The sequence below is a fragment of the Heterocephalus glaber genome, unplaced genomic scaffold (genome assembly GCF_053883595.1).
Source record: "Heterocephalus glaber isolate CG9 unplaced genomic scaffold, H.glaber_assembly_v1.0 deba00001673, whole genome shotgun sequence".
NCBI lineage: Eukaryota > Metazoa > Chordata > Mammalia > Rodentia > Bathyergidae > Heterocephalus > Heterocephalus glaber.
In genome coordinates, this window is record NW_028258410.1 from 8,648,164 (window position 1) to 8,675,187 (window position 27,024).

At 57.0% G+C, this 27,024-nt stretch overlaps 1 protein-coding gene across 2 annotated transcripts in view; it reads left to right on the plus strand.

Annotated features, from left to right (window-relative positions):
• Nucleotides 1–27,024, plus strand: part of Lama5 (laminin subunit alpha 5) — a 60,285-nt gene that overhangs the window by 28,686 nt on the left and 4,575 nt on the right. For both annotated transcript variants that reach the window (XM_013070782.3, XM_087197689.1), the window contains 51 exons: nt 8,774–8,914; nt 8,993–9,130; nt 9,225–9,359; nt 9,433–9,567; nt 9,642–9,779; nt 10,217–10,269; nt 10,534–10,633; nt 10,735–10,787; nt 10,866–10,971; nt 11,300–11,399; nt 11,519–11,675; nt 11,804–11,942; nt 12,161–12,303; nt 12,382–12,488; nt 12,624–12,777; nt 13,005–13,165; nt 13,241–13,349; nt 13,786–13,883; nt 13,963–14,164; nt 14,330–14,456; nt 14,921–15,060; nt 15,485–15,600; nt 15,679–15,890; nt 16,273–16,477; nt 16,648–16,792; nt 16,971–17,111; nt 17,233–17,406; nt 17,598–17,699; nt 17,800–17,883; nt 19,179–19,409; nt 20,071–20,184; nt 20,362–20,489; nt 20,690–20,770; nt 20,857–21,071; nt 21,265–21,365; nt 21,474–21,654; nt 21,728–21,877; nt 22,359–22,510; nt 22,616–22,726; nt 22,870–22,981; nt 23,562–23,732; nt 23,899–24,095; nt 24,190–24,306; nt 24,475–24,629; nt 24,882–25,023; nt 25,108–25,210; nt 25,492–25,602; nt 26,123–26,302; nt 26,376–26,524; nt 26,596–26,772; nt 26,865–27,001. In XM_013070782.3, coding sequence (XP_012926236.1) covers nt 8,774–8,914; nt 8,993–9,130; nt 9,225–9,359; nt 9,433–9,567; nt 9,642–9,779; nt 10,217–10,269; nt 10,534–10,633; nt 10,735–10,787; nt 10,866–10,971; nt 11,300–11,399; nt 11,519–11,675; nt 11,804–11,942; nt 12,161–12,303; nt 12,382–12,488; nt 12,624–12,777; nt 13,005–13,165; nt 13,241–13,349; nt 13,786–13,883; nt 13,963–14,164; nt 14,330–14,456; nt 14,921–15,060; nt 15,485–15,600; nt 15,679–15,890; nt 16,273–16,477; nt 16,648–16,792; nt 16,971–17,111; nt 17,233–17,406; nt 17,598–17,699; nt 17,800–17,883; nt 19,179–19,409; nt 20,071–20,184; nt 20,362–20,489; nt 20,690–20,770; nt 20,857–21,071; nt 21,265–21,365; nt 21,474–21,654; nt 21,728–21,877; nt 22,359–22,510; nt 22,616–22,726; nt 22,870–22,981; nt 23,562–23,732; nt 23,899–24,095; nt 24,190–24,306; nt 24,475–24,629; nt 24,882–25,023; nt 25,108–25,210; nt 25,492–25,602; nt 26,123–26,302; nt 26,376–26,524; nt 26,596–26,772; nt 26,865–27,001 — 7,030 coding nt within the window. The remainder of the gene's footprint in view (nt 1–8,773; nt 8,915–8,992; nt 9,131–9,224; nt 9,360–9,432; nt 9,568–9,641; nt 9,780–10,216; nt 10,270–10,533; nt 10,634–10,734; nt 10,788–10,865; nt 10,972–11,299; nt 11,400–11,518; nt 11,676–11,803; nt 11,943–12,160; nt 12,304–12,381; nt 12,489–12,623; nt 12,778–13,004; nt 13,166–13,240; nt 13,350–13,785; nt 13,884–13,962; nt 14,165–14,329; nt 14,457–14,920; nt 15,061–15,484; nt 15,601–15,678; nt 15,891–16,272; nt 16,478–16,647; nt 16,793–16,970; nt 17,112–17,232; nt 17,407–17,597; nt 17,700–17,799; nt 17,884–19,178; nt 19,410–20,070; nt 20,185–20,361; nt 20,490–20,689; nt 20,771–20,856; nt 21,072–21,264; nt 21,366–21,473; nt 21,655–21,727; nt 21,878–22,358; nt 22,511–22,615; nt 22,727–22,869; nt 22,982–23,561; nt 23,733–23,898; nt 24,096–24,189; nt 24,307–24,474; nt 24,630–24,881; nt 25,024–25,107; nt 25,211–25,491; nt 25,603–26,122; nt 26,303–26,375; nt 26,525–26,595; nt 26,773–26,864; nt 27,002–27,024) is intronic.

Consider the following 27,024-nt stretch of genomic DNA (forward strand, 5'->3'; position numbering starts at 1 on the left):
TGCCAGGAGTGTGTGAAGGTGACATGCTGTAGGAGACCAGGTGTAGAGAATGAGGCCTAATTGGAGGAGTGCTGGGAGATAGCGTGCTGACACTCCTCAGGGCAAAGTAAAAATACCTGAGGTTAAGTTTACCCGGAGAAGTACAGTGGCGGTCAGTCGGGAGACAGGGGATTCCTGTGGAACCCTAGTTGCCCATGCCCGTGTCTGAGTGAATAAAGCGAAGCTGTGCCAGTCACTCCAGGCTCTACGTCGAAAGGAGACAGGAGCCCCTGGCTCTCCAGATTTGAACCTGATTCTGTGACTATTTTACCTTCGTCACCCCTGGACAGGTTTGAGCTCGTGGGCTGGTTCCTGCAACATGGGGTGTCTTGGTTATGCTTGTTTGTGGTTTAGCTTTGTATTTAACCAAACGTGAAAAAGGAAATAAACTTGAAAATTATTTGTCATCATGAAAATGAAATAAAAATTAAAATATTTTTTGCCAGATGAGGCAAAAATGACAAAAATATAGCTTAAAATTATATTGATCGGAGGGCCGGGGATTTAGCTCAGTGGTTCTGGCACCTGCCGTGCAAACACCAAGTCCCGAGTTTGATCTCTGGTACCACAAAAAAAAGAGAACAACAAAGTTACATTGATCAGAGCTGTTTAGTTTTGGGGGAGGGGTTTCTGCATCCTTTTTTCTTTTCTTTTTTTTTTTGGTACGGGGGATCCAACTTGGGTCCTTGCACTTGCGAGGCAAGAGGCCGTAACCACTGAACTAAATCCCCAGCCCAGGGATTTCTGCATCCTAATAAATTTGGCAGTAAGATCAAATTCCTCATATCTTCTTTTTTGGTTTGTTACTGGTTTGATTGTTTCTTGAATTATGGGTATTTGTTTTCAACCTCTTTTAATTAACAGAAAGATTTAAAGCAGTGGTTCCAGGCTATGTGTAATTTTAATCTCTAGGAAACATTTGATGATATCTGGAGACATGTTTGTTTGTCAGAATTGCCAGGTGTTACTGTCTTCTAGTGGGTGGAGATTGCAGAACATCCTGTCCTGGGACGGGACACCACCCCACAGCCCAAAGGTGTAGGGCTGATGCTGAGCAGCCCTGACTTGGAGCTGTAGATTTTCCTAAGTGTAGCTTTGAGTGGGTGTATTCTTCAGGGTTTCATATGCCATGTTCTTGTTAGTATTCTTTCTAAGTAGCCTGTAATTTTCTTTTTTCGTCTTTGGGAGGGGGTACTGGGGATGGAACTCAGCCCTCCTACATGCTAGGCAAGTATTCCACCACTGAGTTACCCCCCGGCCCTTTTTGTGTTTTACTTCCAGACAGTCTCACTAAATTGCCCAGGCTGGCTTCGATCTTGCTATCCTTCTACCTCAACTGCAGGTGTGTGCCACCATGAAAGGCTCTGTAATGTTTGCTTTTCTTTCTAACTTGGGTTGTTCAAAAGAGCATTTATCACTGTTCCAGGTGGTCAGAATATTATGGTATGCTGGCAGTTTCTGCTGTTTTGTCTTTGGCACTTGAAATTTTCTTTTTTTCCTCGGCTAGAGTAGGACTGTTTTTTAGATTGTTCTGTGGACATTTGACAGGACTATGTGCTCTGTTGGATACTGATTTCTTTTATTTATATTAATTGATACATTTTAGTTATACAGTACATTTACATTTATCATTGGGTGTTTGTACCTGAACATGATATATCTTAGTTCTTATTTTTTTCCCCATTCCCTGTGTGCCCTTCCCTATTTACATAGATTTTGTTTCCTTTTTTTTTTTTCTTTTCTCATAATTTTCCCTTTCCCTTCTTTCCTTTCCCCTTCCTCTCCCACCACCCCTACACCTTTGGACCTTTTAATATTTCAAATTATCAATTATTCATTTTAATCATTTTAATCCTTATTTACACTTTCAGTTTCTCACACTAGAGAAACTATTCGGTATTTACACGTGTCCTATTTATTTCACTTAAGAGTATCGCCTCAATATGCACCCATTTAGCTATAAATGTCTCTAGTTTCTCGTTCTTTATGACTGAGTAGTACTCCACTTTATTAAAAAAACCCACATCTTCTTTATCCAGTTTCCAGTCGATGGGCACTTGGGCTGTTTCCAAACCTTAGCTATTACAAACTGTGCCGCTATGAACATAGGTGCACATATATCACTGTGGTATAATTCTTTTAATTCTTTAGGGAAGATACCCAGCAGGGGAATAGCTGGGTCAAATGGGACCTCTAGTCCTAGTTCTTTGAGGTATCTCTATACTGATTTCCACAGTGGTTGCACCAGTCTGCACTCCCACCAACAATGGAGAAGGGTTCCTTTCTCCCCACACCCCCACCAGCATTTGTTATTGGTTGATTTCTTGATAGCCATTCTTTCTGGGGTGAGGTGGAATCTCAGGGTTGTTTTCATCTGCATCTCTCAAATGACCAGTGATGTTGAACATTTTTTCATACATTTATTTCCTGTTTTTACTTCTTTGAGAAATGTCTGTTCATTTCAAATGCCCATTTTTGAATTGGGTCTTTGAATTTGGGGGATCTGATTTTTTTCAATTCTTTATATATTCTAAATAGACCTTGGTCTGAAGTACAGCTGCTAAAAATTTCTTCCCACATTGTAGGTTGTCTCTTAGCTCTGTTGGTGGTTTCTCTTGCAATGCAGAAGCTTTTTAATAAGATGAAGTCCCAGTTGTTGATTCTTTGTGCTAGTTCCCGTGCTACTGAAGTTTTGTTCATAAAGTCTTTTTCTATGCCAATGTCATTGAGAGTTCTACCTAACTTATCTTCCAGTAAGTTTACTGTTTCTGTCTTGATATTTAGCTCTTTAATCCACTTTGATCTTAGTTTAGTACACAGTGATAGGTATAATTTTAATCTCTGGCAGGTTGAAATCCAGTTTTTCCAACACCATTTATTGAACAGGCTATCTTTTCTCCAATGAGGGCGATTGGCTCCTTTGTCAAAGATGAGGTGGCTGAGTATGTCTGGAGTTGTTTCTGCATCTTCTAATCTAGTCCACTGATTCTCAGGTCTGTTTCTTTGCCAGTACCATGCTGTTTTTACCACAGTAGCTTTGTAATATAGTTTCAAGTTGGAGATTCTGATACCCCCAGCCATGTCTCTGTTGCCCAGAATTGCTTTTGCTATTCTAGGTTTCTTCTGCTTCCAAATGAATTTTTGGATTGTTTTCTCTAGTTCTGTGCAGTATATTGTTGGAATTTCAGTGGGCATTGCATTAAATCTATATAGTAGTTTTGGAAGTATGGCCATTTTCACTATATTGGTTCTTCCTATCCAGGAGCAGGGGTTTGTCTTTCCATTTTCTTATATCCTCTTCAGTCTCCTTCTTCAGAGTGCTGTAGTTTTCAGTGTAGAGGTCTTTTGCTTCCTTTGTTAGTTTGATTCCTAGATATTTCATTTTTTAAGATGCTATTGTAAAAGGAATTATTTCCCAAATTTCTCTCTCAATGGGTCTGCTATTTGTGTATAAGAAGGCTATTGTCTTTTGAGTGTTGACCTTGTATCCAGCTACTCCATTGAATCTGTCAATTAGGTCTAGAAAGGGCCGGGGATTTAGCTCAGTGGTTCCAGCGCCTGCCTCACAAGTGCAAGGTCCCGAATTCGATCCCTGGTACCAAAAAAAAAAAAATTAGGTCTAGAAGGCTTTTGATTGAGTTTTTTGGGTCTTCTATGTAAAGTATCATATCATCAACAAATAATGACAGTTTCATTTCTTCCTTTCCTATCTTTATTCCTTCTATTTCTTTCTCTTGTCTAATTGCTATGGCTAATGTTTCCAGAACAATATTGAGCAGGAGTGGTGATAGTGGGCATCCTTGTCTTGTTCCTGATTTTAGCATGAAAGTTTTCAGTTTTTGACCATTTAGTACAATGTTGGCTGTTAGTTTTTCATAGATAGCCTTAATCAGGTTGAGATAAAGGCCTTCTATTCCAATTTTCTGTAGCCTTTTTATCATGAATGGGTGTTGGATTTTGTCAAATGCCTTTTCTGCATGTATTGAGATGATCATATGGTTTTTGCCCTTGACTCTGTTAATAGTGTATTACATTTATTTATTTTTTTGGTACTGGGGATCGAACTTGGGTCCTTGTGCTTTTGCAGCAGGCAGCGAAACCACTGAACTAAATCCCTGGCCCATTACATTTATTGATTTACGAATGTTGAACAATCCTTGCATCCCTGGGATAAATCCGACTTGGTCAGGGCCTATGATCTTCTTGATGACCCTCTGTATTCTGTTTGCCAGTATCTTGTTGAGGATTTTTGCATCGATGTTCATTAGGGAGATTGGTCTGTAGTTCTCTTTTTGGGTTGGGTCTTTCCCTGGTTTTGGAATCAAAGTAACACTTGCTTCCAGGAAAAAATTTGGAAGCCTTGCTTCCCTTTCAATTTCCTTGATGAGTTTAAAGAGTAATGGCAATAGTTCTTCTTTAAACGTCTTGTAGAATTCAGCAGTGAAGCCATCAGGACCTGGGCTTTTCTTTGTTGGTAAATTTTTTATTACATTTTCAATTTCACTCATTGTTATTGGGGTGTTTAGAATTTCTATATCTTCTTCATTTAGCTTTGGCAATTCGTATATGTCTAGGAATCTGTCCATTCTGTGTTTTCCATTTTATTAGAGTACAGGTTCTCAAAGTAGGTATTGATGATCCTCTGAATTTCTGCTGGATCTGTTCTGGCTTCACCTTTTTCATTCTTAATTGCATGGATTTGAGCCTTTTCTTTCCTTTTTTTGATAAGGTTGGCTAAAGGTTTATCGATTTTATTTATTCTTTAAAAAAACCAGCTCTTCAATTCATTGATTATTTTGTATCGTTCTCTTAGTCTCCACTGCATTGATTTCTGCTTGGATCTTTATAATTTCCTTTCTTGTACGAGCTTTGGGTTTGTTATGCTCTTTTTCTAGGAGCTTGAGGTTCTGCATTAGGTTATTTATTTGAGTTCTCTCTGCTGTCCTAATATGGGCATTCACTGCTATGAATTTCCCGCATAGAACTGCTTTCATTGTGGTCCCACAGATTCCTGTATGTTGTACTGGCATTATCATTTACTTGTAGAAACTGTCTAATTTCTTCTTTAATTTCCTCTGTGACCCATTGGTTGTTCAGGAGAGTGTTATTCAATTACCATGTGTTTGTGGGTATTCTGCGGTTTCTTATGTTATTGATCTCCAATTTTATTGCACTATGGTCTGATAATATACAGGGGATAACTTCAGTTCTTTTACGTTTACTTAGATTTGCCCTATGAGCAAGCATGTGATCTATTTTGGAGAATGACCTGTGTGCAGCTGAAAAGAATGTGTATTCTGATTTTGTGGGGTGGAACACTCTGTAAAACATCTCAAGTCCGTTTGTTCAATAGCTTGGTTCAGTTCTAGAATTTCATTGTTAATTTTTTTCCTAGATGATCTGTCTATTTGTGATAGAGGGGTGTTGAGGTCCCCCACTACAATTGTGTTAGTGCTTATTTGGTTTTTCATGTCCATTAATATTTGTTTTGTATAGTTGGGGGCATTTGTATTTGGTGCATAAATATTTAGGATTGTCATCTCTTCCTCTTGGATTGTTCCCTTCACAAGGATGTAGTGACCTTCTTTGTCTCTCTTAATTAGTTTTGGTTTGAAATCTACTTTGTCTGCAAATAAGATTGCTACCCCTGCTTTTTTCTGGGATCCTGTGGTGTAGAGGACTGTTTTCCATCCTTTTACTTTCAGTCTATGAATTTCCTTTTGAGTTAGGTGTGTTTCTTGTATACAGCATATTGCTGGAGTTTGCTTCTTAATCCATCTATCAGTCTATTTCTTTTGATTGGTGGATTGAGGCCATTAACATTGAGAGTTATAGTTGAGAGATATTGACTCATTCTTGCCGTGATGTGTTTTTTTTTTTTTTGGTACCGGGGATCGAACTTGGGTCCTTGTGCTTGCGCAGCAGGCGGCGAAACCACTGAGCTAAATCCCCGGCCCACCATGATGTTTTATTGTTTTTGGCTCTTTTCTTATTTTCCCCCCTTTCCCTTTAGTGCCTTACCTTGCGTGTTGTCTTCTCTCTGTTGGCCCTCATGGAGTTGTGACCTTCATTGTCTTTTTCTAGGATATTGCATAAAATTGTTTAGAGTGCTGGTTTGGTGTTCATGAAATTTCTCAGGTGTTCTTTGTTGTGAAAGTATCTAATTTCCCCATTGATTTTGAAAGATAATTTTGCTGGATACAACAGTCTAGGTTGGAAGTTATTTTCTTTCAGAGCTTGAAATACTTCACTCCAGGCTCTCGATTTGAGGGTTTGTGTTGAGAAATCTGCTGTGATTCTGATGGGCTTTCCTTTGTAGGTGATTTGGTTTTTTTCTCTGATTGCCTGTAGAATTTTTTTCTTCTGTTGGGTTTCTGGAATCTTGACTATTATATGCCTAGGTGTAGATATTTCTTGATCATGGCTGGGTGGAGTTCTATATGCCTCACTTATCTGTGTGTCCAATTCTCCACCTCTGTCTGGGAAGTTTTCTACTATTACTTCTGTGAACAGTTTTTTTATGTAGATCCTGTTTTTTTTGTAGATTCCTGTCAGTCTTATGTTATTCTTCTTTGCATCATCTAGCAGCTGTTGGATTCATTTCTCATGGTCCCTTACTATCTTTAAGAAATCTGTTTTCATGGTCCTTAACTGCAATCCTGTCTTCTATATCTGATATTCTGTCTTCAGATTCTCTTAGTCTGCTCTGCATGCTTTCAGTGGAGTTTTTAATCTCCTGAATATCTGTTTGAATCTGTTTCATGGATTCCATTTCTTTCTTATGTTGGGCGATCATGGTTTCCGTTTCTTTCTTATGCTGGGCATTCATGGCTTCCAGCATGTTTCTGATCTCATCTATTTTCTTGTCTGTTTCTGCTCTAGAGCCTCTAATCATGTCTTTCACTCTACTCACCATCTCCATATTTATCTGGGAGATTATTTTTGCTTTGAATTTTTCTAGAGCCTCATGTGTCTGCTCTGTTACTTCCTGTGCTATCAGTTCAGGTTGTCCAGGTGGTTGATTATCCAACTTTTCCACCTTATTTCCCCCAGAATTTCCTTTTTGTGGAGTGGAAGCCTGTGTTTAATGTCTTCTTAAGCCTTGCTTAAATGTATTCTCATTTTTGCTTTTGGTACTGTCCTTGGTTTAATTCTTGGGTTGATATTTCAAAATTGCTTAATGCAGGTATCCTTGTTGCTTGTGTTTAAAACCCTTGTGGAATGATTGTTTTTCAGAGGTCCCTTCCAGATATGGCTTGTGTTTAGGTTTTGAGGCTCTAATGACTCTGAGGCTATTTTATTTTCATTATACCAGGAAGGAAAACTGATTAGATCAATCACAACATGTTAGGTCAAATGTTACAATCAGCAATACCATAGCATCAAGCGCAGCTTAGAAAACGACAATTTGTGGTAGTTATTAATCTATCACATTTAACTATGTGAAGTATGATCCTCTGTGCCTCTGTGCCTCTGTAGTGAGGGACCAGGTAGCAGACGAGCCATAAGGTGGGGGGGATAGAATTGGGTCGTGCAACGGCTAAGTGGAGCACCGGATGAAGGTGTAGCTCCAGGCCCCTCCCGGGACCCCACCGTGCTGCAGACAGGAACCGGATCACAGCCAAAGAGCCCCAGGGTGCCTGGCCTACCGGAGGAGAGAAGTCCCAGATAAAGGCGGGGCTCCAAGCCGCTCCCGGGACCTCACCGTGCCTCGGACCTGGATACTGATTTCTGTGTATCAAAGCATGCTTAATTATGCTATTGAAGTCTACTTTGTGCGCGCTTGGTATTAGCGTCTTTGAGCTGGCACATTCTGACCGTGAATTGACTTTCTGCGGCTGGTTTTGTAAGATTAATAATTAGTAGGCTCTTTGCAGTTGTAATAGGTTTAACTGTATGGGTTTCGTTTATCCCACTCCTAGGTGCTCCTGTTCTTAATCTCTTGGCGAGTGTGGGGTGGATGTGGGTGTGGGTGTGGGCAGAGTGTAGCACCCTCTTTGTTCCCAGTGCCATCCCTCTGTCCTGCCAGAGCTGATGCTCAGTTCACATTCACCTTCTCTATGCTGGCATCTGGGCCCTCCTCGCTGTGCTTGTGTCCCTGCTTCAGGAGGCTCCCACTGGGTTTTCCTCTTGGGAAAAGAGATGCAGCCTGGCCTACCAGGTGCCCTGGCCGCTCTCAGCTTGGGCTGTACCTGCCCTTGTATCGATTTGACTTTTCTACTTAAATTTTCCATTCCTGACTTTTGCCCTTCGAGCAGTAGAGCGTGCTTTGGTGCTGATCTGCATGTCGCTGCTGCTGTTAGGCTGCCCACTCCCCTCATGGGTGTGCAAGTTCTGTCACTGTACTTGGTCTTGAGTTCTCTGTCTTGAGTGATCCGACCCGCTTTCCTCCATAGACAGGACAGCCGACATGCTCTTTTTCCTTCTTCCCAATGCTCAGCATTGTTTATAAAGAAACTGGATGTCTCCGCTCAGCTTGTTATGATTTTGTTTTTATGGTTTTCCTGTGTTCATGGCTGTAGTTAACTTGGATTTGCACTGTGAACACCGAATTCTGTGTTTGATGCTGATTCCATTTCACAGCGCTGTTTCCTGGGGCAGCGCTTCCCCTTTTAGGGGTTTTATCCTTTTAGTCAGAAAGTGTGAGGAAACACGTTTGTGGAGAAGCTAGTTTTCCAGGCAGGGAGGGCTGCTGTCTGCAGGTCTCTGAGCCTCCCCTCCGCATCCTGCCCAGATTGTGACTGCAGCGCCAGCGGGACTGAGGACAACGCCTGCCGGAAGGACCCAAGGGTTGGTCACTGCGTGTGCAAACCCAACTTCCGGGGTGCCCACTGTGAGCTCTGTGCTCCGGGGTTCTACGGACCGAGCTGCCAGCGTGAGTGCAGCCCTGCCCCCAGCCCCACCCTCTGCGGGTGACCCGCCTTGGCCTGAGTGTGGGCTCCTTTCCCTGCAGCATGCCAGTGCTCCAGTCCCGGGGTGGCCAATGGCCTCTGTGACCCCAACTCTGGCCAGTGCAGGTGTCGCATAGGCTTTGAGGGGGCTGCCTGCGATCACTGTGCCCCCGGCTACTTCCATTTCCCTCTGTGCCAGCGTGAGTGGGGTCTCCCCGAGTGGGCGTGGGTGGGGTGCATGCCGGAGGCATAGTCTGCCTGGGTCGGGGTCCCTGTGACACACCTGCTCCGCAGTGTGTGGATGCAGCCCTGCAGGGACCTTGCCCGAGGGCTGTGATGAAGCTGGCCGCTGCCTGTGCCGGCCCGGGTTTGATGGCCCCCACTGTGACCGCTGCCGCCCAGGCCACCACAGTTACCCCAGCTGCCATGGTGAGATGGCTGAGGTGGGAAGGGACTAGGCCGCCTGCACAGGGCTAGACCTGACCCCACTGTGCCCTTACAGCCTGCGCCTGTGACCCCCGGGGGTCCCTGGACCAGCTCTGCGGGGCAGGTGGTTTGTGCCGCTGCCGCCCCGGCTACATGGGTGCCACCTGCCAGGAATGCAGCGCTGGGTTCCATGGCTTCCCCGCCTGCATCCGTGAGTATCTGGGAGGAGGGAGGAGAGGGGTGAGAGTCCCCACCACAGACTTACGCCCTGCCCTCGTCCCACAGCCTGCCACTGCTCCACTGACGGCTCCCTGCACTCAGCCTGTGACCCCCGGACAGGCCAGTGCAGCTGCCGGCCCCGTGTGGCGGGGCTGCGGTGTGACGTGTGTGTGCCTGGTGCCTACAACTTCCCCTACTGCGAAGGTGAGGGCTGAGGCAGGCGGGCAGAGCTATGTTCTCGGTGTGTGAAAAACTCTGCACGTCACGTGCCTCTTGGGTTGCGTGCACTTGTGTGCACACAGGCTTATTGGGGACCTGTGTGCGCGTGCCCTGCATTTGCATGGTGCTCTGCCCGTGGGTGTGCTCGCTCGCGTGTGATGCACTTCCTGAGCTGTGTGTGCACATGTTCACATGGTCCTTCAGTGTGCACGTGTGTGTTTGTGACTTGTGGGTCACTGTGTGTGTGGGCATGTGTCCATGTGCTGTGGTGGGGGAGGACCTGTGTCTTTCTCTCCAGTCAGGGCTGGAGGCGGTGTGTGTCCTGGGTTCCGTGGAGATGTAGCCTTTGGTTGGGCCCAGGAAGTCCTTGGCCTTCGAGGGTCAGTCACCAAGGAGTGACCGGCTGCTTTGTCTCTCCTTAGCTGGCTCCTGTCACCCTGCTGGCCTGGCCCTGGCCAATCCCAACCCTCATGAGGTGAGGCCAGGTCTGCCCATGATGTGGGATGGGTGGGCCACCTAGGCTTGAGTAAAAGTCCCAAACCTGGTGAGGCCCTGGCTTCCTGCCCGCTGCTTGGTTGCCATGGCAACCGCAGGCCTTTCTGTTCTTCCTGCTGGTCCTTTGCCCTGGTTCCCAGGTGACTGCCAGACGGGGCGGGGTCAGCCCTTTCTTGGGGCTCCAGGGGGAGGGCCCGTGGGGGAAGGGACCCACTGTAATCAGTCTCATCCTCTCCTGGCACAGGGTCCGTGTGTGTGCCGGGCTCATGTGGAGGGGCCGAGCTGTGACCGCTGCAAACCTGGCTTCTGGGGGCTGAGCCCCAGCAACCCCGAGGGCTGCACTCGTGAGTGCCTGGAGGGAGCGTTGGGGTATAGGCACGGAGGGGGAGCCCAGGTCCGGCCCTCCAGTCCCCAGCAGCTCTCAGGCCTGCTCTGCTCTCCCCAGGCTGCAGCTGTGACCCCAGGGGCACACTGGGTGGAGTCTCCGAGTGCCAGCCGGTGAGTCTTAGGGGGGTTTGGCTCCCAGGGTGAGGTGGGTTGACACCACCGCCCGGTCCCACTTTGTCGTGGCCCCAGGGCAGTGGCCAGTGCTTCTGCAAGCCCCATGTGTGTGGCCAGACCTGTGCGGCATGTGAGGACGGCTTCTTCGGGCTGGATCAGGCTGACTACTTTGGCTGCCACAGTAAGTGGCCATTTGTGGCCCCTCAGACCACATCCCTGCTGTCTCTTAGGTCACGTCAGGGATGCCGAGGCCCGGGAGGCCAGATGAGTGAGGGACACCTGCCGGGCCTGAGTACAGTGAGGCCCAGTCTGGATTGGCGTCCCTGGCCAGGCCCTGGCAGACATTGCCAGGGGCCCCCGAGGTGGACAGGGAGGGCTGCTCAGGCCTCGTTGCTCCCCAGGAGAGTGGCTGGGAGAGTAAGGGCTGCCTGTGGGCAGAGCAGGCCTGAGCTGTGGGGCCCAGAGCAGGCCATGCTGTGTCTGAGCTCTGACTCCTCCTGCTGCTGCAGGCTGCCGATGTGACGTCGGTGGAGCCCTGAGCCGGGGCTGCGACCCGAAGACAGGCACTTGCCGGTGCCGCCCCAACACCCAGGGTCCTACCTGCAGCGAGTGGGTGCCCCATGGGACAGGCCAGGGTGTGGGAGGCAGCTCGTCCCAGGCTCCCCCATGTCCCTTACCGCGGGGCCACCCGGCTGTGCCCACCCCCCTGACACCCGTGCCATGGCCAGGCCCGTGAAGGACCACTACCTGCCTGACCTGCACCATCTGCGGCTGGAGCTGGAGGAAGCGACCACCCCCGAGGGCCATGCTGTGCGCTTTGGCTTCAACCCGCTGGAGTTCGAGAACTTCAGCTGGAGGGGCTATGCGCACATGGTGCCCATCCAGGTGGGCCGCCCCGCCCCGCCCCACCCCGCCCCCACTCAGCAGAGCCAGCTGTGGGTGTCAGAGTGGCAGCCAGGCCCTGGGGTGGCGGTGGCTGAGGAAGGTGACCCCACTGTTCGGGTCCACCGCAGCCCAGGATCGTGGCCAGGTTGGACGTAGCCTCCTCTGACCTCTTCCGACTGGTCTTCCGCTACGTCAACCGTGGGCCCACAAGTGTGAGTGGCCGGGTCTCTGTGCAGGAGAACGGCAAGTTCAGCACCTGCGTCAACTGTGAGTGGAAGGCTGGCCCTGCCCCGCCCCGCCCCGCCCCGCCCCGCCCCACCCCACCCCACCCCGCACTACCCCGCACTGTGCCCACCCTGCCCTTCCCAGCCCACCTGTCCCTCCAGCTCCACTTGGGGGTGGTGGGCTCAGGCTGTCTTCCCGCACCATGGGCCAGCTGCAGCCCCGGGTGGCGCAGGCGGCCAGCCTGGAGTTTCCCTTGCCAGGCACAGAGCAGAGCCAGCCCGTAGCCTTCCCACCCAGCACCGAGCCTGCCTTCATCACCGTGCCCCAGAGGGGCCTTGGGGAGCCCTTTGTGCTGAACCCTGGCACCTGGGCCCTGCTCGTGGAGGCCGAAGGGGTGCTCCTGGTGAGGTGGGGGCCGAGGTGGGGTTGGGCACAGGCCCCGGGCCCAGGAGCCTCAGTACCCACTCCCTGCCTCCACCAGGACTATGTGGTCCTGCTGCCCAGCGCCTACTATGAGGCAGCCCTCCTGCAGCTTCGAGTGACCGAGGCCTGCACCTACCGCCCCTCCGCCCGTCGCTCCGGGGAGAAGTGAGGGGCCACCCCGTGGGACTGGGGCAGGGCTGCCTGGACGTCCTTTCCGCACCCGCACCGGCCCCGTGCCCAGGCAGCCTGGGGGGTGGCTCCTGGGTGGACCAGTGCTGACCTCAGGCTCTGTCCCTTCAGCTGCCTTCTCTATGCACACCTCCCCCTGGACGGCTTCCCCTCGGCTGCTGGGCCTGAGGCCCTGTGTGGCAGTGACAACAGCCTGCCCCGGCCCTGCCCCCTGGAGCAGCTCAGCCCTTCACACCCACCGCTGGCCGCCTGCCTGGGCAGTGACGTGCGTGTCTGAGGCCCACGGGGGCGGGGGGCGGTGTGACCTCGGACTGGGTGAGGGTCCTAGTCCCACAGCAGGGCAGGTGCAGGGCAGAGAGGGTGGCCTGGTGCTGTCGCCAGTCTGACCTCATCTTAGACAGGGGGCTCACCCGGCTCCCCTCCTCTGCAGCCCCTGGGCAGGCAGGCGGGGAGGATGGCCTGTGGGCCTCTGGTCACCCTGCCCTCCCGCAGGTGGACATCCAGCTGCAAGTAACTGTGCCACGGCCGGGCCGCTACGCCCTGGTGCTGGAGTATGCCAACGAGCATATGCGCCAGGAGGTGGACGTGGCCGTGCACACTCCCCAGCAGGGCCCCCAGCTGGGGGCCGTCAGCCTCCACCCCTGCAGTTACAGGTGGGCTAGGGGAGGGGCGGGGCGGGGTGGGGTGGGGCCCAGGGCTGCTCACCCCCTGACTGACCCAACCCACAGCACCTTGTGTCGGGGCCTCGTCCTGGACGCTCGGCACCACGTGGCCACCTTCTACCTGGACTCAGAGGCCAGCATCCGACTCACAGCAGAGCAGGCGCGCTTCTTCCTGGTAAGGACCCCACCCCCACAGCCCTGGGCTCAGTCTCCTCTGGCAGGTGTGGAGCAGGAGAGCATCCGCTCCCACGAAGGGAGGCAGCTGGGGCGGGTGAAAAGCCTCAGGCTGAGGGAGACCCACATAAGGGCAGGGCGGTGGCAGTGGATGTGGGCTAAGTGGGGTGCTGGGCCGCAGGAAGTGTCCCTTGGTTCTATGTCCGGGACTGGGATCCACGTTGCCCGGGCTCCGGGTCTGGGTCTGAGGTCTGAGGTCTGAGGTCTGAGGTCTGGGTCTGGGTCTGGGTCTGGGTCTGGGTCTGGGTCTGGGTCTGGGTCTGGGTCTGAGCGCCGGGGCTGGAGCCTGGGGCCTGGGCTCTGTGGCCTGGCGGCCCTGCACTTCGCCACAACCTTTCCTGCTGGGGCATAGCAACACCTCGCCTCTCTCCCTGCAGCACAGCGTCATTCTGGTGCCCCAGGAAGAGTTCAGCACAGAGATGGTGAAGCCCCGGGTCCGCTGCACGAGCAGCCACGGCACCTTCGGGCCCGGCAGGTAGCAGAGCGAGCAGGGGCCAGGAGGCTTGTGGGCCCTGCTGGCCGGGAGGCCTGGCCTCACTGACTGTGTTCCCCAGTGCCGCCTGCCTGCCCTCCCGCTTTCCGAAGCCGCCGAGACCCATCATCCTCAGGGACTGCCAGGTGCTGCCACTGCCTCCCAGCCTCCCTCTGACCCACTCTCAGGAGCTCACACCAGGTGCGGCCCCCACTGGGCCCCAGCCTCGGCCCCCCACTGCTGTGGATCCCGACACGGAGCCCACCTTGCTGCGCCACCCCCAGGTGAGGGCCCCGGCTGGGCCATGGTCTCCAGAAGGATGGGGAGTGGGCAGTGAGGCCTCTGGGGCCCTGCCCTGGCCACCCCGTGGCTGTCAGAGTGACAGGAGGGGCTGGCTTGGGACCCGCACTCTCCCAGCTCTGCCCACTCACTGGCACCTCTCCCTGCAGGGCACTGTGGTCTTCACCACCCAGGTGCCCGCCCTGGGCCGCTATGCCTTCCTGCTGCACGGCTACCAGCCAGCCCACCCCAGCTTCCCTGTGGAGGTCCTCATCAGCGGGGGCCGCATCTGGCAGGGTGAGTGGTGGGGAGGTGCCGTCTCCCTCGACGTGGGCGCACACGTTCTCCCTAGTCACAGGCTGACCCACCCTGTCCTGCTGCCAGTTCAGAGCCTCAGGGCCACTGTGGGCGTTCACCTGTACCTGGCTCACCATGGTCCCTGGCAGTCCCAGCCCTGAGTCTGCCCCTCACACCTGGCCCCCACATTAGTATTCTCAGCTCAGGTCTCTCATGCACCGTGCTGTGAGCGTCTGGTGCAGGTGCTCAGGGAAACCAGGCACCTGCACCCAGGGGTGCTCATGTGTGGCCTTAGGGCTGCAGGATCAGGTGCCCACAGTGTGTGCCACAGTGCACACTGCCCTGCCCCGCCCCACCTGTGTCCTCTCCCCTGGTGTCTCCAGTAGTGCTGTGGGCCCAGAGCAGGACTGGGGGGAACTGGGGTGCTCAGACCGGGCCCTGATCCTGCCTCTTTGCTGCTCCAGGCCACGCCAGTGCCAGCTTCTGCCCACACGCCTATGGCTGCCGCACCCTGGTGCTGTGTGAGGGCCAGGCTGTGCTGGATGTGACTGACAGTGAGCTCACGGTGACCGTGCGTGTGCCTGAGGGCCGGTCATTCTGGCTGGTGAGTCCCAGGCTGGTGCCTCCACTCGGGGTACTGGGTCTCTCAGTCAGGGTGTGTCCCCAGCCTGTTGCCTGCTGCCACAGCCCCGTGCCAGGTGCCAAGCGGGATAGCCTCTGCCTGGGGAGCCCCAGGGCCACCATGTTGTCCCATCACCCCTAGGCCCTGCTGGTCAGTGGCCTTCCTGCAGGAGAGGGGACACCAGGAGGCTGCTTCCTCTCTTACTTCCCCAGGCTGTGTGGCCCAGCTGCCTTGCCAGGACCTGTGTGTGGGGTTGCTATGCCAGCAGAGCCTGACTTGCCTGCCAGACTGTGGCCGGTCTTGGGGGCTTCCCTCGTTCCCTGCCTCTGCCTCAGGCTCTGGCCGTGCCGCCCCACACCAGGCCCTTTGCTGGGCCCAGGGAAGCTGACCAGGTCTTGTCCTCTAGGATTACGTGCTCGTTGTCCCTGAGGATGCCTATAGCCCTAGCTACCTCCGGGAGGAGCCCCTGGACAAGTCCTACGACTTCATCAGCCACTGTGCTGCCCACGGCTACTACATCAGGTGGGCTGGGCTTGGCAGGGTCGGGGTGCAGGGGTGGTCTGGTCAGGAGCTCGCCTTACCAGCTGGCCTTCCTTGCAGCCCCCACAGCTCATCCCCATTCTGCCAAGACGCTGCCAACTCGCTGTCCCTCTTCTACAATAATGGGGCCTTACCTTGTGGCTGCCACGAGGTGGGCGCCACAGGCCCCACATGCGAGCCCGTCGGGGGCCAGTGTCCCTGCCGGGCCCATGTCATCGGCCGTGACTGCTCCCGCTGTGCCACTGGCTACTGGGGCTTTCCCAACTGCAGGGGTGAGTACCATCATGCTGGGAGCACTGGTGCCCGCGGGTGCCCGATCCCAGGGGGGCTTCCCAGGAATGCGGCCATGGGTCAGGGAAGCATCCTGCCACCTGACAGGCCAGCCCTGTGGACCTCAGGCTGCTGGTAGGTCAGCTGCTGGATGCCCACCTTGTGGGTTTGTCTAGAAGGTTCCAGGGACCCACAGATGACCTCCAGCCCCTGGCAACTGGACAGTGTTCTGGGCAGCTTCTCCACATTGGAGGTGCTGCCTGAGGCTCAGGCCCGGGAGATGGGTGGGGGACCTGGCCAGGGACCCCCTTACCCGCTACTTCTGGAGGCCTGCAGTGGAGGGGGAGTGGGCGGAGGGGTGAGCCAGCAATGTCCACCCCACAGCCTGCGACTGTGGTGCCCGCTTGTGTGAGGAGCTCACGGGCCAGTGTATTTGCCCGCCACGCACTGTACTCCCTGAGTGCCTGGTCTGCCAGCCCCGGACCTTCGGCTGCCACCCCCTGGTCGGCTGCGAGGAGTGTAACTGCTCGGGGCCCGGCGTCCAGGAGCTCACCGACCCTACCTGTGATGTGGACAGTGGCCAGTGCAAGTGAGTGCCTGGGACGGGCCCTGCAGGCTCTGGGCAGGAACCAGGAGAGCCCAGAACCCACCCTGGCCCTCGGTTCCTGGAGGACACTGTCCAGGGGGGGCCCACACATTCTTGCTGTGCCAGTGGCCCAGGCGGGAAGGGGGCTCAGCCAGCCTGTGTCTCCCTGGCAGGTGCAGACCCAATGTGGCTGGACGCCGCTGTGACAGCTGTGCCGCAGGCTTCCACAGTTATCCCAGCTGCCGCCCCTGTGACTGCCACGAGGCCGGCACTGTACCTGGTGTGTGTGACCCCCTCACAGGCCAGTGCCACTGCAAGGTGAGAGGGGGCCTGCACCCAGGTCCCCTGTCCTGCGTGGTCTCAGCTGAGACGCCTTCCGCAGCCCTTTTGGGTGGCTGGGGCTTCCTGGAAGCCTTGGGGAGTAAGTGGGTGGGGTGGGCCGTGGGGTTGGCCTCCTGGGATACAACTAACTGCCCCTCATTGCCCTTGTCCCTAGGAGAACGTGCAGGGCCCGAGGTGTGACCAGTGCCGCCTTGGGACCTTTTCGCTTGACGCTGCGAACCCCAAGGGCTGCACCCGCTGCTTCTGCTTTGGGGCTACGGAGCGCTGCAAGAGCTCTGCCCACGTCCGCCGTGAGGTAGTCTGCCAGGGCGCTGTGGTGGCAGACGGATGGACAGATGGAGGGAGGGAGCTAGAACACAGGATGGAGCCATGCCGCATGGGCACCTACCCTGTGTGACCTGCCTGTGCACCCACAGCTTGTGGACATGGAGGGCTGGACTCTGCTGAGCACTGACCGGCAGGTGGTGCCCCACGAGAGACTGGCGGAATCAGAGCTGCTGCGTGCGGACCTGCAGCACATGGCCAGCTCCCTCCCTGATGCCCTCCCCGAGCTGTACTGGCAAGCCCCACCCTCCTACTTGGGAGACCGGGTAAGCAGGGGCTGGCACCCGAGGGTGGCTGGTGGACTGGGCAGGGATGGCGAGGTTACGCCCAGGGACGAGGAACTCCGAGGGTGCCCAGGCCCAGCCAGGGTGCAGATGCTGTGATGAATGAGGGCGGAGACCACTGCCACCAGGCTTCCTCCGTGCCTAGCCCGTCAGCTCTGCTGCTCTGCTGCTAGGTGTCGTCCTATGGTGGGATGCTCCGCTATGAGCTGCACTCGGAGACCCAGCGCGGAGACGTCTTCATCCTCACCGAGAGCAGGCCGGATGTGGTGCTGCAGGTAACACAGTGGCATGGACGTGGCAGGTCGGACAGGTGTGGCGCCAGCTGGGACAGCAGGCCAGCCCCTTGCCGACCCTCACCCAAAATGCGTCTCCCAGGGCAACCAGATGAGCATCACATTCCTGGAGCCAGCATATCCTGCACCCGGCCACGTCCATCTCGGGCAGCTGCTGCTGGTGGAGGTGAGGAGTGGGCAGTGCAGTGGACCCTGGCAGACCTGCATGATGGAAAAGCTCGGGGCAGGAGGGGGCCGCTGTCGGCCTCCTCTCTGGTCACCCAGTGTGTGACACTGTCTTGCCCTGTGCTGGTTCCCTCATCCTTGACGGTGGGGTGCTCCCTACTACTCTGTGGCCATGTGGCTTCCTCCACTGTGAGCTCTGCCCTCGGAATCCTTGTCTCTTTGCTTTTGACTTCCTGGCCCTCTCGTCTTTTTAGCGGAGTTCATTCTTTTTGTGGTGTTGGGGATTAAATCTAGGGCCTTTGCACTAAGCTGCATCCCAGCCCTTTTTAAATTACTTTGAGACAAGGTCTTGCTAAGTTGCTAAGTTGCCCAGGCTGGGCTCAGATTTCTGAACCCCCTGCTTTCAGCCTCCCAGAGTGCTGAGATTACAGGCGTACCCCCCTCCTACCAGCTAAGTGTCCGTTCTTTTTTTTTTTTTTTTTTTGGTACTGGGGATTGAACTCGGATCCTTGTGCTTGGGAGGCAGGCGGCAGAACCACTGAGCTAAATCCCCAGCCTAAGTGTCCGTTCTTGATGCTCACACACTCTTGGGGTGGAAGCTGACTTCTTTTATTGTTTGATTTATTTATTTATTTTTACTTTTAGTTTGTAGCTTTCTTTCTCTAAGGTGTCACTTAGTGAACAGTTTTTATATTGAATGTACTCAAGCTTATCAATTTTTTATGCAGTTTTTTTTTGGTTTTTTTGGTACCGAGGATCGAACTTGGGTCCTTGGGCTTACGAGGCAGGCAGCGAAACCACTGAGCTAAATCTCCGGCCTTTTACACAGTTTTTGTTCTTACATCTTAAAGTATTTGTCTTTCTGTGGCCAGAAAGTACTTATGTATATTTTCTTCTAAAAGCTCAAACCATTTTCTTTGCGCATTTAAATTCCCTTTTTTTGTTCTGTTACTGAATCCAGACCCTTTACATTGAGTACATTTCCAGCCCTTTTGATTTTTTAAGACAAGGTCTTGCTTAGCTGTTAATTTTTCCAAGCTGGGCCTGTACTCACAACCCTCCTGCCTCAGCCTCCCAGGGTGCTGGGACTACAGGCCTCTGTCACCAGGCCCGGCTACATTTAAGTTCTTAATACACCTGGAGCTGACTTTGGTGTGTGGCATGAGGTTGGGGTCCGGCTGCTGGTCCTTCATGGGGGTGACCTGAATGTGCCTCTGCCCCCACTCAAAGGTCTGCCTGCTCACCCCTCTGCCCCCGTGGCTGTGGCCCCACTGAGGTCCTGTCTTGGCCTTGCAGGGGAACTTCCGGCACACAGAGACCCACAATGCTGTGTCCCGTGAGGAGCTCATGATGGTCCTGGCAGGCCTGGAGCAGCTGCAGATCCGCTCCCTCTTCTCGAAGGTCTCCTTGGCTGTCTCCTTGCGTAGGGTCATGCTGGAGGTGGCCAGTGAGGTGGGCAGAGGCCCTCCAGCCAGCAGTGTGGAGCTGTGCATGTGTCCTGCCAACTACCGTGGGGACTCGTGCCAGGTGAGATGGGGTGGGCCCAGGCTGGGGGCCGCATCCGTCCTCCCCTGTGCGTGCCCCCCTGCTGCAAGATTCTTGGTGCTGTCCCCACCTCTGTGCCCTGTTCGCCTCTTCTGGCCCACTGCCCTGCTGGCCTGCTCGCTGGCTCATGGTCAGCTGCTCCGTTGTTACCTGGCTCCCTGCTGTCCATGCACTGCCCACTCTGGCCCCTTGCCTACCCAGCCATCTGTCCTGACGTCCAGCTAACTGCCACCTCTTCATCCCACACCTGTCCACCCATTGCTGCTCGCCAGCCCTGGGTGGCTCCTGGTGCCGGCGGAGGACTGGCTGGGCTCCCTGGAGAGAGGTCTCCCTAGCAAGGAGGCTGTGGCCCACATGTGGGGCTGCTCACCAGCCCCAAGGCCCAGCCATTACTGAGTCAGGGTGTCTGCATGGCCCTGGCGCCCTGTCCTCAGACCTGAGAGTGGCAGCCAGACACCTGTCCCGCATCCAGCTGGCCGGGGCCCGGAGTTCTGCTTGTGGCCCAGCCTCTGCCCAGTGTCTGTGCGGCATCTGCTCTGGGCACAGGGCTCCCAGCAGGACCCCCAGCAGGACCCTGGGGGCTGACCGGCCCTGGGCTGGCCCTGCCTGCTGTGCCAGTCATCCGTGCCCCTCCACTCTGCAGGAATGTGCCCCTGGCTATTACCGGGACACCAAGGGACTCTTTCTGGGCCGATGTGTCCCCTGTCAGTGTCATGGCCATTCAGACCGCTGCCTCCCTGGTTCTGGCGTCTGCGTGGTAAGTAGGACCGGTGGGGAGGGGGCACCAAAGGCACAGGTGGTCTGGCCAGGGGGACCCCTGGGCCTTTGGGGCTGTGGTTCCAGATATGCTGAGGCCCAGGGCTGGGCATGGAGTCCCTGGCAGGGTTGGGTGGGACAGGGCCTCCACCATGGGCGCTGACCCCCACTGCCCCAGGGCTGCCAGCACAACACAGAGGGGGATCACTGTGAGCGCTGCCGGGCTGGCTTCGTGAGCAGCAGGCCTGAGGACCCCTCTGGCCCCTGTGTCAGCTGCCCCTGCCCTCTGGCGGTTCCTTCCAACAAGTAAGCTGCACCAGGCCGTCCAGGGCTGAGACTCGGACAGCCCGGCCCCCTTCCCTGCTTCCTTGGCGGGACCCCACTATTTTCCCCACCACTTGGAACCCCAGGGCGTGGGCAGGGGTCACCGGGCGGGGATGGAGGCACTGGCGCCCAAGCTCGGGTGCTGGGAGGGCCGGCAGAGCTCAGCGACTGCTGTCTCACAGTTTCGCGGAGGGCTGTGTCCTGCGCGGCGGCCGCCCCCAGTGCCTCTGCAGACCCGGCTACACGGGGGCCTCCTGTGAGCGGTGAGCCAGGCTGGGGGCGGGGAGTGGACGGGGCTCCTGCGTGGGGCGGGGGCCCTGACCAGCCCTTGCTCGCTCGCTGCCCCCAGGTGTGCGCCCGGCTTCTTTGGGAACCCTCTGGTGCTGGGCAGCTCGTGCCAGCCCTGTGACTGCAGCGGCAATGGCGACCCCAACATGATCTTCAGCGACTGTGACCCCCTGACAGGCGCCTGTCGCGGCTGCCTGCGCCACACCACCGGGCCTCACTGTGAAAGCTGCGCCCCTGGTTTCTACGGCAATGCCCTGCTGCCTGGCAACTGCACCCGTAGGCACCCTGGGGAGGGGTCCCCCAATTCACCATCAGCCTAGGTCCCATCAGGGCAGTAGGCAGGGCTGGCCAGGGAGCTGGCGGCTGTGGGGCCAGAGCAGCCTGGACCAGGCACAGCCAGGAGGGGTGGGACGGGATTGGTCAGGCGGTCGTGGGTGGCGGGGCACTTGTCTCACCTCCTCTTCTGCAGCGTGTGACTGCTCCCCGTGCGGGGCAGAGGCCTGTGACCCCCGGAGTGGCCGCTGCCTGTGCAAGGCTGGTGTGACCGGGCCCCGCTGTGACCGCTGCCAGGTAGGGCTGGAGGAAGCAGGCGTGGGATTGGTGCAAGGCCTCAGGGCTGGAGGAGGTGGGGTCTCCTCACGAGCCCGGCAGGGCCGTCAGCATGGCTTGCCCCCGCAGGAGGGACACTTCGGTTTCGAGCGCTGTCAGGGCTGCCGCCCTTGTGCCTGTGGGCCAGCCGCCGAGGGCTCCAAGTGCCACTCCCAGAGTGGGCAGTGCCACTGCCGACCAGGAGCTGGAGGGCTCCAGTGCCGTGAATGTGCCCCTGGCCACTGGGGGCTCCTGGAGCAGGGCTGCAGGCGTGAGTCTGGCGGGCCATAGGAGGGCAGTGGGCACTACGCAGGGGCGGTGTTGACCCTGCCCACTCCCCGCAGGCTGCCAGTGCCCAGGGGGCCACTGCGACCCGCACACTGGCCGCTGCACCTGCCCGCCAGGGCTCAGCGGGGAGCGCTGTGACACCTGCAGCCAGCAGCACCAGGTGCCTGTGCCAGGCGGGCCCAGGGGCCAGGGTGTCCACTGCGAAGGTACAGCCCACCCTGAGGCCTCTCCTGCCCCCCCGCACCTTCCCAGCCCCGCACTGACCTAGTGGCTCCCCAAAGTGGCCTGGTTTTCTCTTTCCCCTGCTGACCTCACACTCCTCTCCCCAAGTCCGTGCTGTGGCTCCCACCCTGATCCCCTATCTGCTGCCACAGGCCCCTGGCCCCCACCCCACAGTGTGCCTAGCGCGTCCTGAGGCCAGCTTCCTGTGCCTGCCCAGTTCCCTCCCGACCCTTCACGCCTTCAGCCTGCCTCAGTCTCCTGTGCCAACCCCATGAGCACTCGGTCTTGTGACCGTGCTCTGACCCCGCTTCTCTGGCAGACCTCATGACCCAGGCAACCTCTTGGCCCTATGCTGACTGCTGACCCTCAGTCCTGCAACTGTAGCCCCTTCCCAGACCCGTGACATTGCCGTAACCCAAGATCTTGGCCCACCATACTGACTCCATGACCCCTTGCTGCCCTCAGTGTGTGACCACTGTGTGGTCTTGCTCCTGGATGACTTGGAGCGGGCCAGTGCCCTCTTCCCTGCGATCCGCGAGCAGCTGAGCAGTATCAGTGCCGGCTCTGCAGCCTGGGCCCAGCTACACAGGCTGAATGCCTCCATCGCCGACCTGCAGGTAGTGTGCACCCCTGCCTTCGCTCAGCCCCTGCAGTGCAGCCCCCTCCTCCAGTGCGGCCCTCTCCTGCCTGGCCATGCAGATGCCCACCTCCATTCCCCACAGGCCCAGCTCCGGAGCCCTCTGGGCCCCAGATATGAGGCAGAGCAGCAGCTGCAGACCCTGGAGCAGCAGAGTGTGAACTTGGAGCAGGATGTACAGCGGCTGAGCGGCCAGGCAGGACCCTGAAGCCCCACCCCAAGTGCCCCTGAGGCGCCCCTCCCCCGGGACCCTCAAGCCTCCCCTGATCCCCAGGCCCTGGCCCCAGCCCCAGCTGTCCCCCACCTGCAGAGCTGTAGGTTGAAGGACTGCATCCACAGGCCACGGAGACCCAAGATCAGGCCAGCCAGCTGCTGAACGGTACCGAGGCCACGCTGGGCCGTGCACAGACGCTGCTGGTGACTGTCCAGGCTGTGGACCGTGCCCTGAGCGGTAGGGCTGACCCAGCCTGGCTGCTGCTCAGGCTCAGAGCAGGGAGGGCTGCCTGGGTGTGGGGGACACTCCCAGGGGTCTGCATCTTAAGCTTGGCCTCGAGAGCCTGCAGACCTGCGTGTTTAGATGGGAAGATGGTGGCTCAGGAGTCAACCGGGGGGCAGTTAGAGCTGGACAAGGGGCTAATCCTTAGCCCTGGGAAAGCACTGGTTAGGTAGTTGCACTGACACACTCTCAGGCCCACACTTGAGACCTGTGGCCTAGAGGAAATGAGAGTTCCCTGAGCTTATGGAGTAGCAGACCATGAGCCTACAGAGCAGGGCCCTGGGCCAGCCGGGGTGGAGGGGAGCTGAAGTCTCAGCTGAGTGCCGGCCAGTGAGCAGGACTGGGACAGCAAGGAAGGACAGGGAAGGCCACCAAGGGTCGGGAGCAGTGAGCAGCATGCTGGGGATGGGTTCAAGAGGGCAGCTGTGGCCCTTAGCCCGGAGACTATGGGTGCCACCAGGTGCCCTTGGGCTGCATGCTAGTGCCCTGCTAAAAACGTCCCAGGGCCCAGGCCCTGACAATTCCTTTTCCACAGAGCTGGGATCCCAGCTGGGCCACATCTCACCAGCCAACACATCGACTCCATCAGGCGAGCAGCTGCGCCGGGCGCTGGCGGAGGTGGACAGCTTCCTGCAGGAGATGCGGGCCCGTGACCTTGGGGCGCCCCGGGTGGTGGCAGAAACTGAGCTGGCCAAGGCCCTGAAGCGTGAGTGGTGGCTGCCCTATTGGGAGCCAGGCCTGTGTTGTGGTCACTGGAGCAGTAGCCAGCCTGCTTCTAGGGCAGGTGGGGCTGGCAGGGGCCAAGTGGGGACCGGGGTGAGGAAGGGTTCTGGTTGCCAGAGTAACTGCCCTTGCACCCTGCCGTTGGCCAGTGCTGGCCCGTGTGCAGGAGCAGCTGACCCACCGCTGGGAGGAGAATCAGGTGCTGGCTCAACGCACCCGCGAGAGGCTGGCTCAGCACGAGGCGGGCCTCATGGACCTGCGGGAGGCCCTGAACCAGGCGGTGGCCACCACCCGGGAGGCCGAGCAGCTCAACAACCGCAACCAGGAGCAGTTGGAGGAAGCTCTGGTGAGGGACTCTGTTTCTGCTCTGCCCGCCTCCTTACCCCATGACCCCTCTGCCAGTCCCGACCTCTGTGCTCATCCTCCCAACTCGCCTTCAGCAACGGAGGCAGGAGCTGTCCCGGGACAATGCCACCCTGAAGGCCGCTCTGGAGGCTGCCAGCCGCACCCTGGCCCGCGTCTCTGAGCTGCTGCGTGGCATGGACCAGGCCAAGGAGGTGAGCATAGTCTGCATCCCATCGGGCCCCTTCCTGACTAGCTCCCTCCCACATCTCCGGCTGTGGCTGGTTCTTCCGGCTGTGTGCGTGCAGAGTGCGGCCCCTGGGTCCCAGGTGTGGTAAACGGGGAGTGGGAGGGGGTCTCTTACTAGGCCTACCCACCTCCAGGACCTGGAGCACCTGGCAGCCAGCCTGGATGGGGCCCAGACCCCACTGCTGGAAAAGATCAGGGCCTTCTCCCCGGCTGGCAGCAAGCTGGACTTGGTGGAGACTGCTGAAGCCCATGCGGAGCAGCTGAACCAGCTGGCACTCAACCTGTCCAGGTGTGTGGGCCAAGGGGTACAGCCCAGGTCCCTGCTGGGTGCAGTCAGCCCAGGATGGGGCAGCTGGTCTGGGAGGGCTGCTTGGAAGGAGAAGCTATCAAAGGGGCCAGACTTTCCTCAGCCTCACAGGAAGTCGGGGCCCAGGCTGGCAGGCAGGGAGGCATGGGAAGGGCACACAAGGTGGCAGGCCAGGCCAGGGGTGTCTGGCTCCCTGCACCTGCATGTCTCTCACCCTCCCTCTGCTTTGCACAGCATCATCCTTGGGGTCAACCAGGACCGTTTCATCCAGAGGGCCGTGGAGGCTTCCAACGCCTATAGCAGCATCCTGAAGGCCATACAGGCTGCTGAGGACGCCGCTAAGCAGGCCTGGCAGCAGGCGAGCCATGCGTGGGAGGTGAGTCTGTGACCTCCCCAGGGTGTGGCGGGTGCCCGGTGCCTCCCCAGTGGTGTGAACTGCATCTTGTCCCCCTGTCTGCAGACCGTGGTGCAGCAGGCCCTGGTGCCTCGAGCCCAGCAGCTGCTGGCCAACAGCAGTGCTCTGGAGGAGGCTGTGCTCGGGCAGCAGCGGAGGTTGGACCTCGGTGAGTTCCGGGGCTCCTCGGGGACTCTGGGCCACGTCTGTGTGGGTTTTGTGGGTTGTTCCCGTGTGATTCGGGGCAGGAATGGAGCTGGCTGCCCTGTGTGTGAATTCTGTCAAGGGCTCTGCTCCCGGGCCCCGCAAAGGCTGGCCCCCTGGTTGGTGTTGCACCACGGGCTCCAGCCAGAGTGCCATCTCTGTCCATCCGTGTTCGCATGGCCTTAGCCTCCCGGGCTCAGAAGGCCTGGATGGGGCTCCTTCCCGCTGAGCCTGCCTCCCCCGCAGCTCGGGTCACCCTGCAGGGTGCCAGAACCCAGCTCCGGGACATCCAAGCCAAGAAGAACCAGCTGGTGGCCCAACTCCAAGAGGTGCAGGCCATGCTGGCCATGGACACAGGTATGTGAGGTTTGTCCTGCCTTCCCCGTGCTCCTTCGTCCCCACGGAGAGTGGACCCTTGGCCTGAGGTGGCACTCTAGCTGGCCAGCAGTATGGCTCTGTGACAGTGGACACGCTCACACCTGTGTCGTCGCAGTGCAGCGGTGGGCCACATGCAGCTTGAGGGTGGGGTTGGAGCATGTCCTGGGGGCCTCGGTTCTCAGGAAGGGACAGCTGCTCAGACACAGAGGCTGAGGTGGGGCCGGATGAGGACTTAGGGCAAGGGAAGTGGTCTGTCCAGCTCTGGAGGGTCCCTGTGGCTGCTGAGCGGCCTGGGCACTGGCAGCAGCCCAGGGGCTAGGAAGGTGGTCTGGGCAGGCATCCTCCCTCAGTGAGGGATGTCCAGTGGGTGCTGAGGGTCACTGAGCTGCCGGGTGAGAGCGGTACACGGGTTCCCACTCTGGTCCTTCGGCGGGTTCGGGAATGCAAAGACAGTGGTCTTCATCTGTCCCTTGCCAAGTGTACCCTGTGCCCGCTGCAGACGAGACGAGCAAGAAGATCGCCCATGCCAAGGCTGTGGCTGCTGAAGCCCAGGACACGGCTGCCCGAGTGCAGTCCCAGCTTCGGGACATGCAGAGGAGCCTGGAGCAGTGGCAGGGCCAGTTCGGAGCCCTGCGGGGTCAGGACCTGGGCCAGGCAGTGCTGGATGCGGGCCGCTCAGGTGAGCTGACGGTCCAGGGGCTTCTGGGGCAGGAGGTGGGCGGTGAGCGGTCAGCACAGCCCTGTGCCTGCAGTGTCCTCCCTGGAGAAGACGCTGCCACAGCTGCTGGCCAAGCTGAGCCTGCTGGAGAACCGCAGCGCGCACAACGCCAGCCTGGCCCTGTCCGCCAGCATCGGTCGCGTGCGGGAGCTCATCGCTCAGGCCCGGGGCGCTGCCAGCAAGGTGGGTGGGGCCGGGGGGACAACGGTGTCTGGGAGGCCAGGTGGTGAGCACTGATGGGCCTGCACCCCCAGGTCAGGGTGTCCATGAAGTTCAGTGGGCGTTCAGGGGTGCAGCTGCGCACCCCACGAGACCTCGCCGACCTGGCCGCCTACACCGCCCTCAAGTTCCACCTGCAGAGCTCTGAGCCGGCGCCAGAGCCTGGGCAGCAGGGCGGGGACCACTTTGTGCTGTACATGGGCAGCCGCCAGGTAAGGCAGGATGGGAGGATGTGGTGAACCGGCCATCAGGGTGGAAGTGGTGGTGTTTGGTCCCTGTCTAAAGTGTTCTGTTGCTGCTGCAGGCCACTGGGGACTACATGGGTGTGTCTCTGAGAAACCGGACGGTGCACTGGGTGTACCGGCTGGGGGCGGCCGGCCCTGTGACCCTCAGCATCGATGAGGACATCGGGGAGCAATTTGCCACCATCAACATCGACAGGTGGGAGCCGTCAGAGAGGCAGC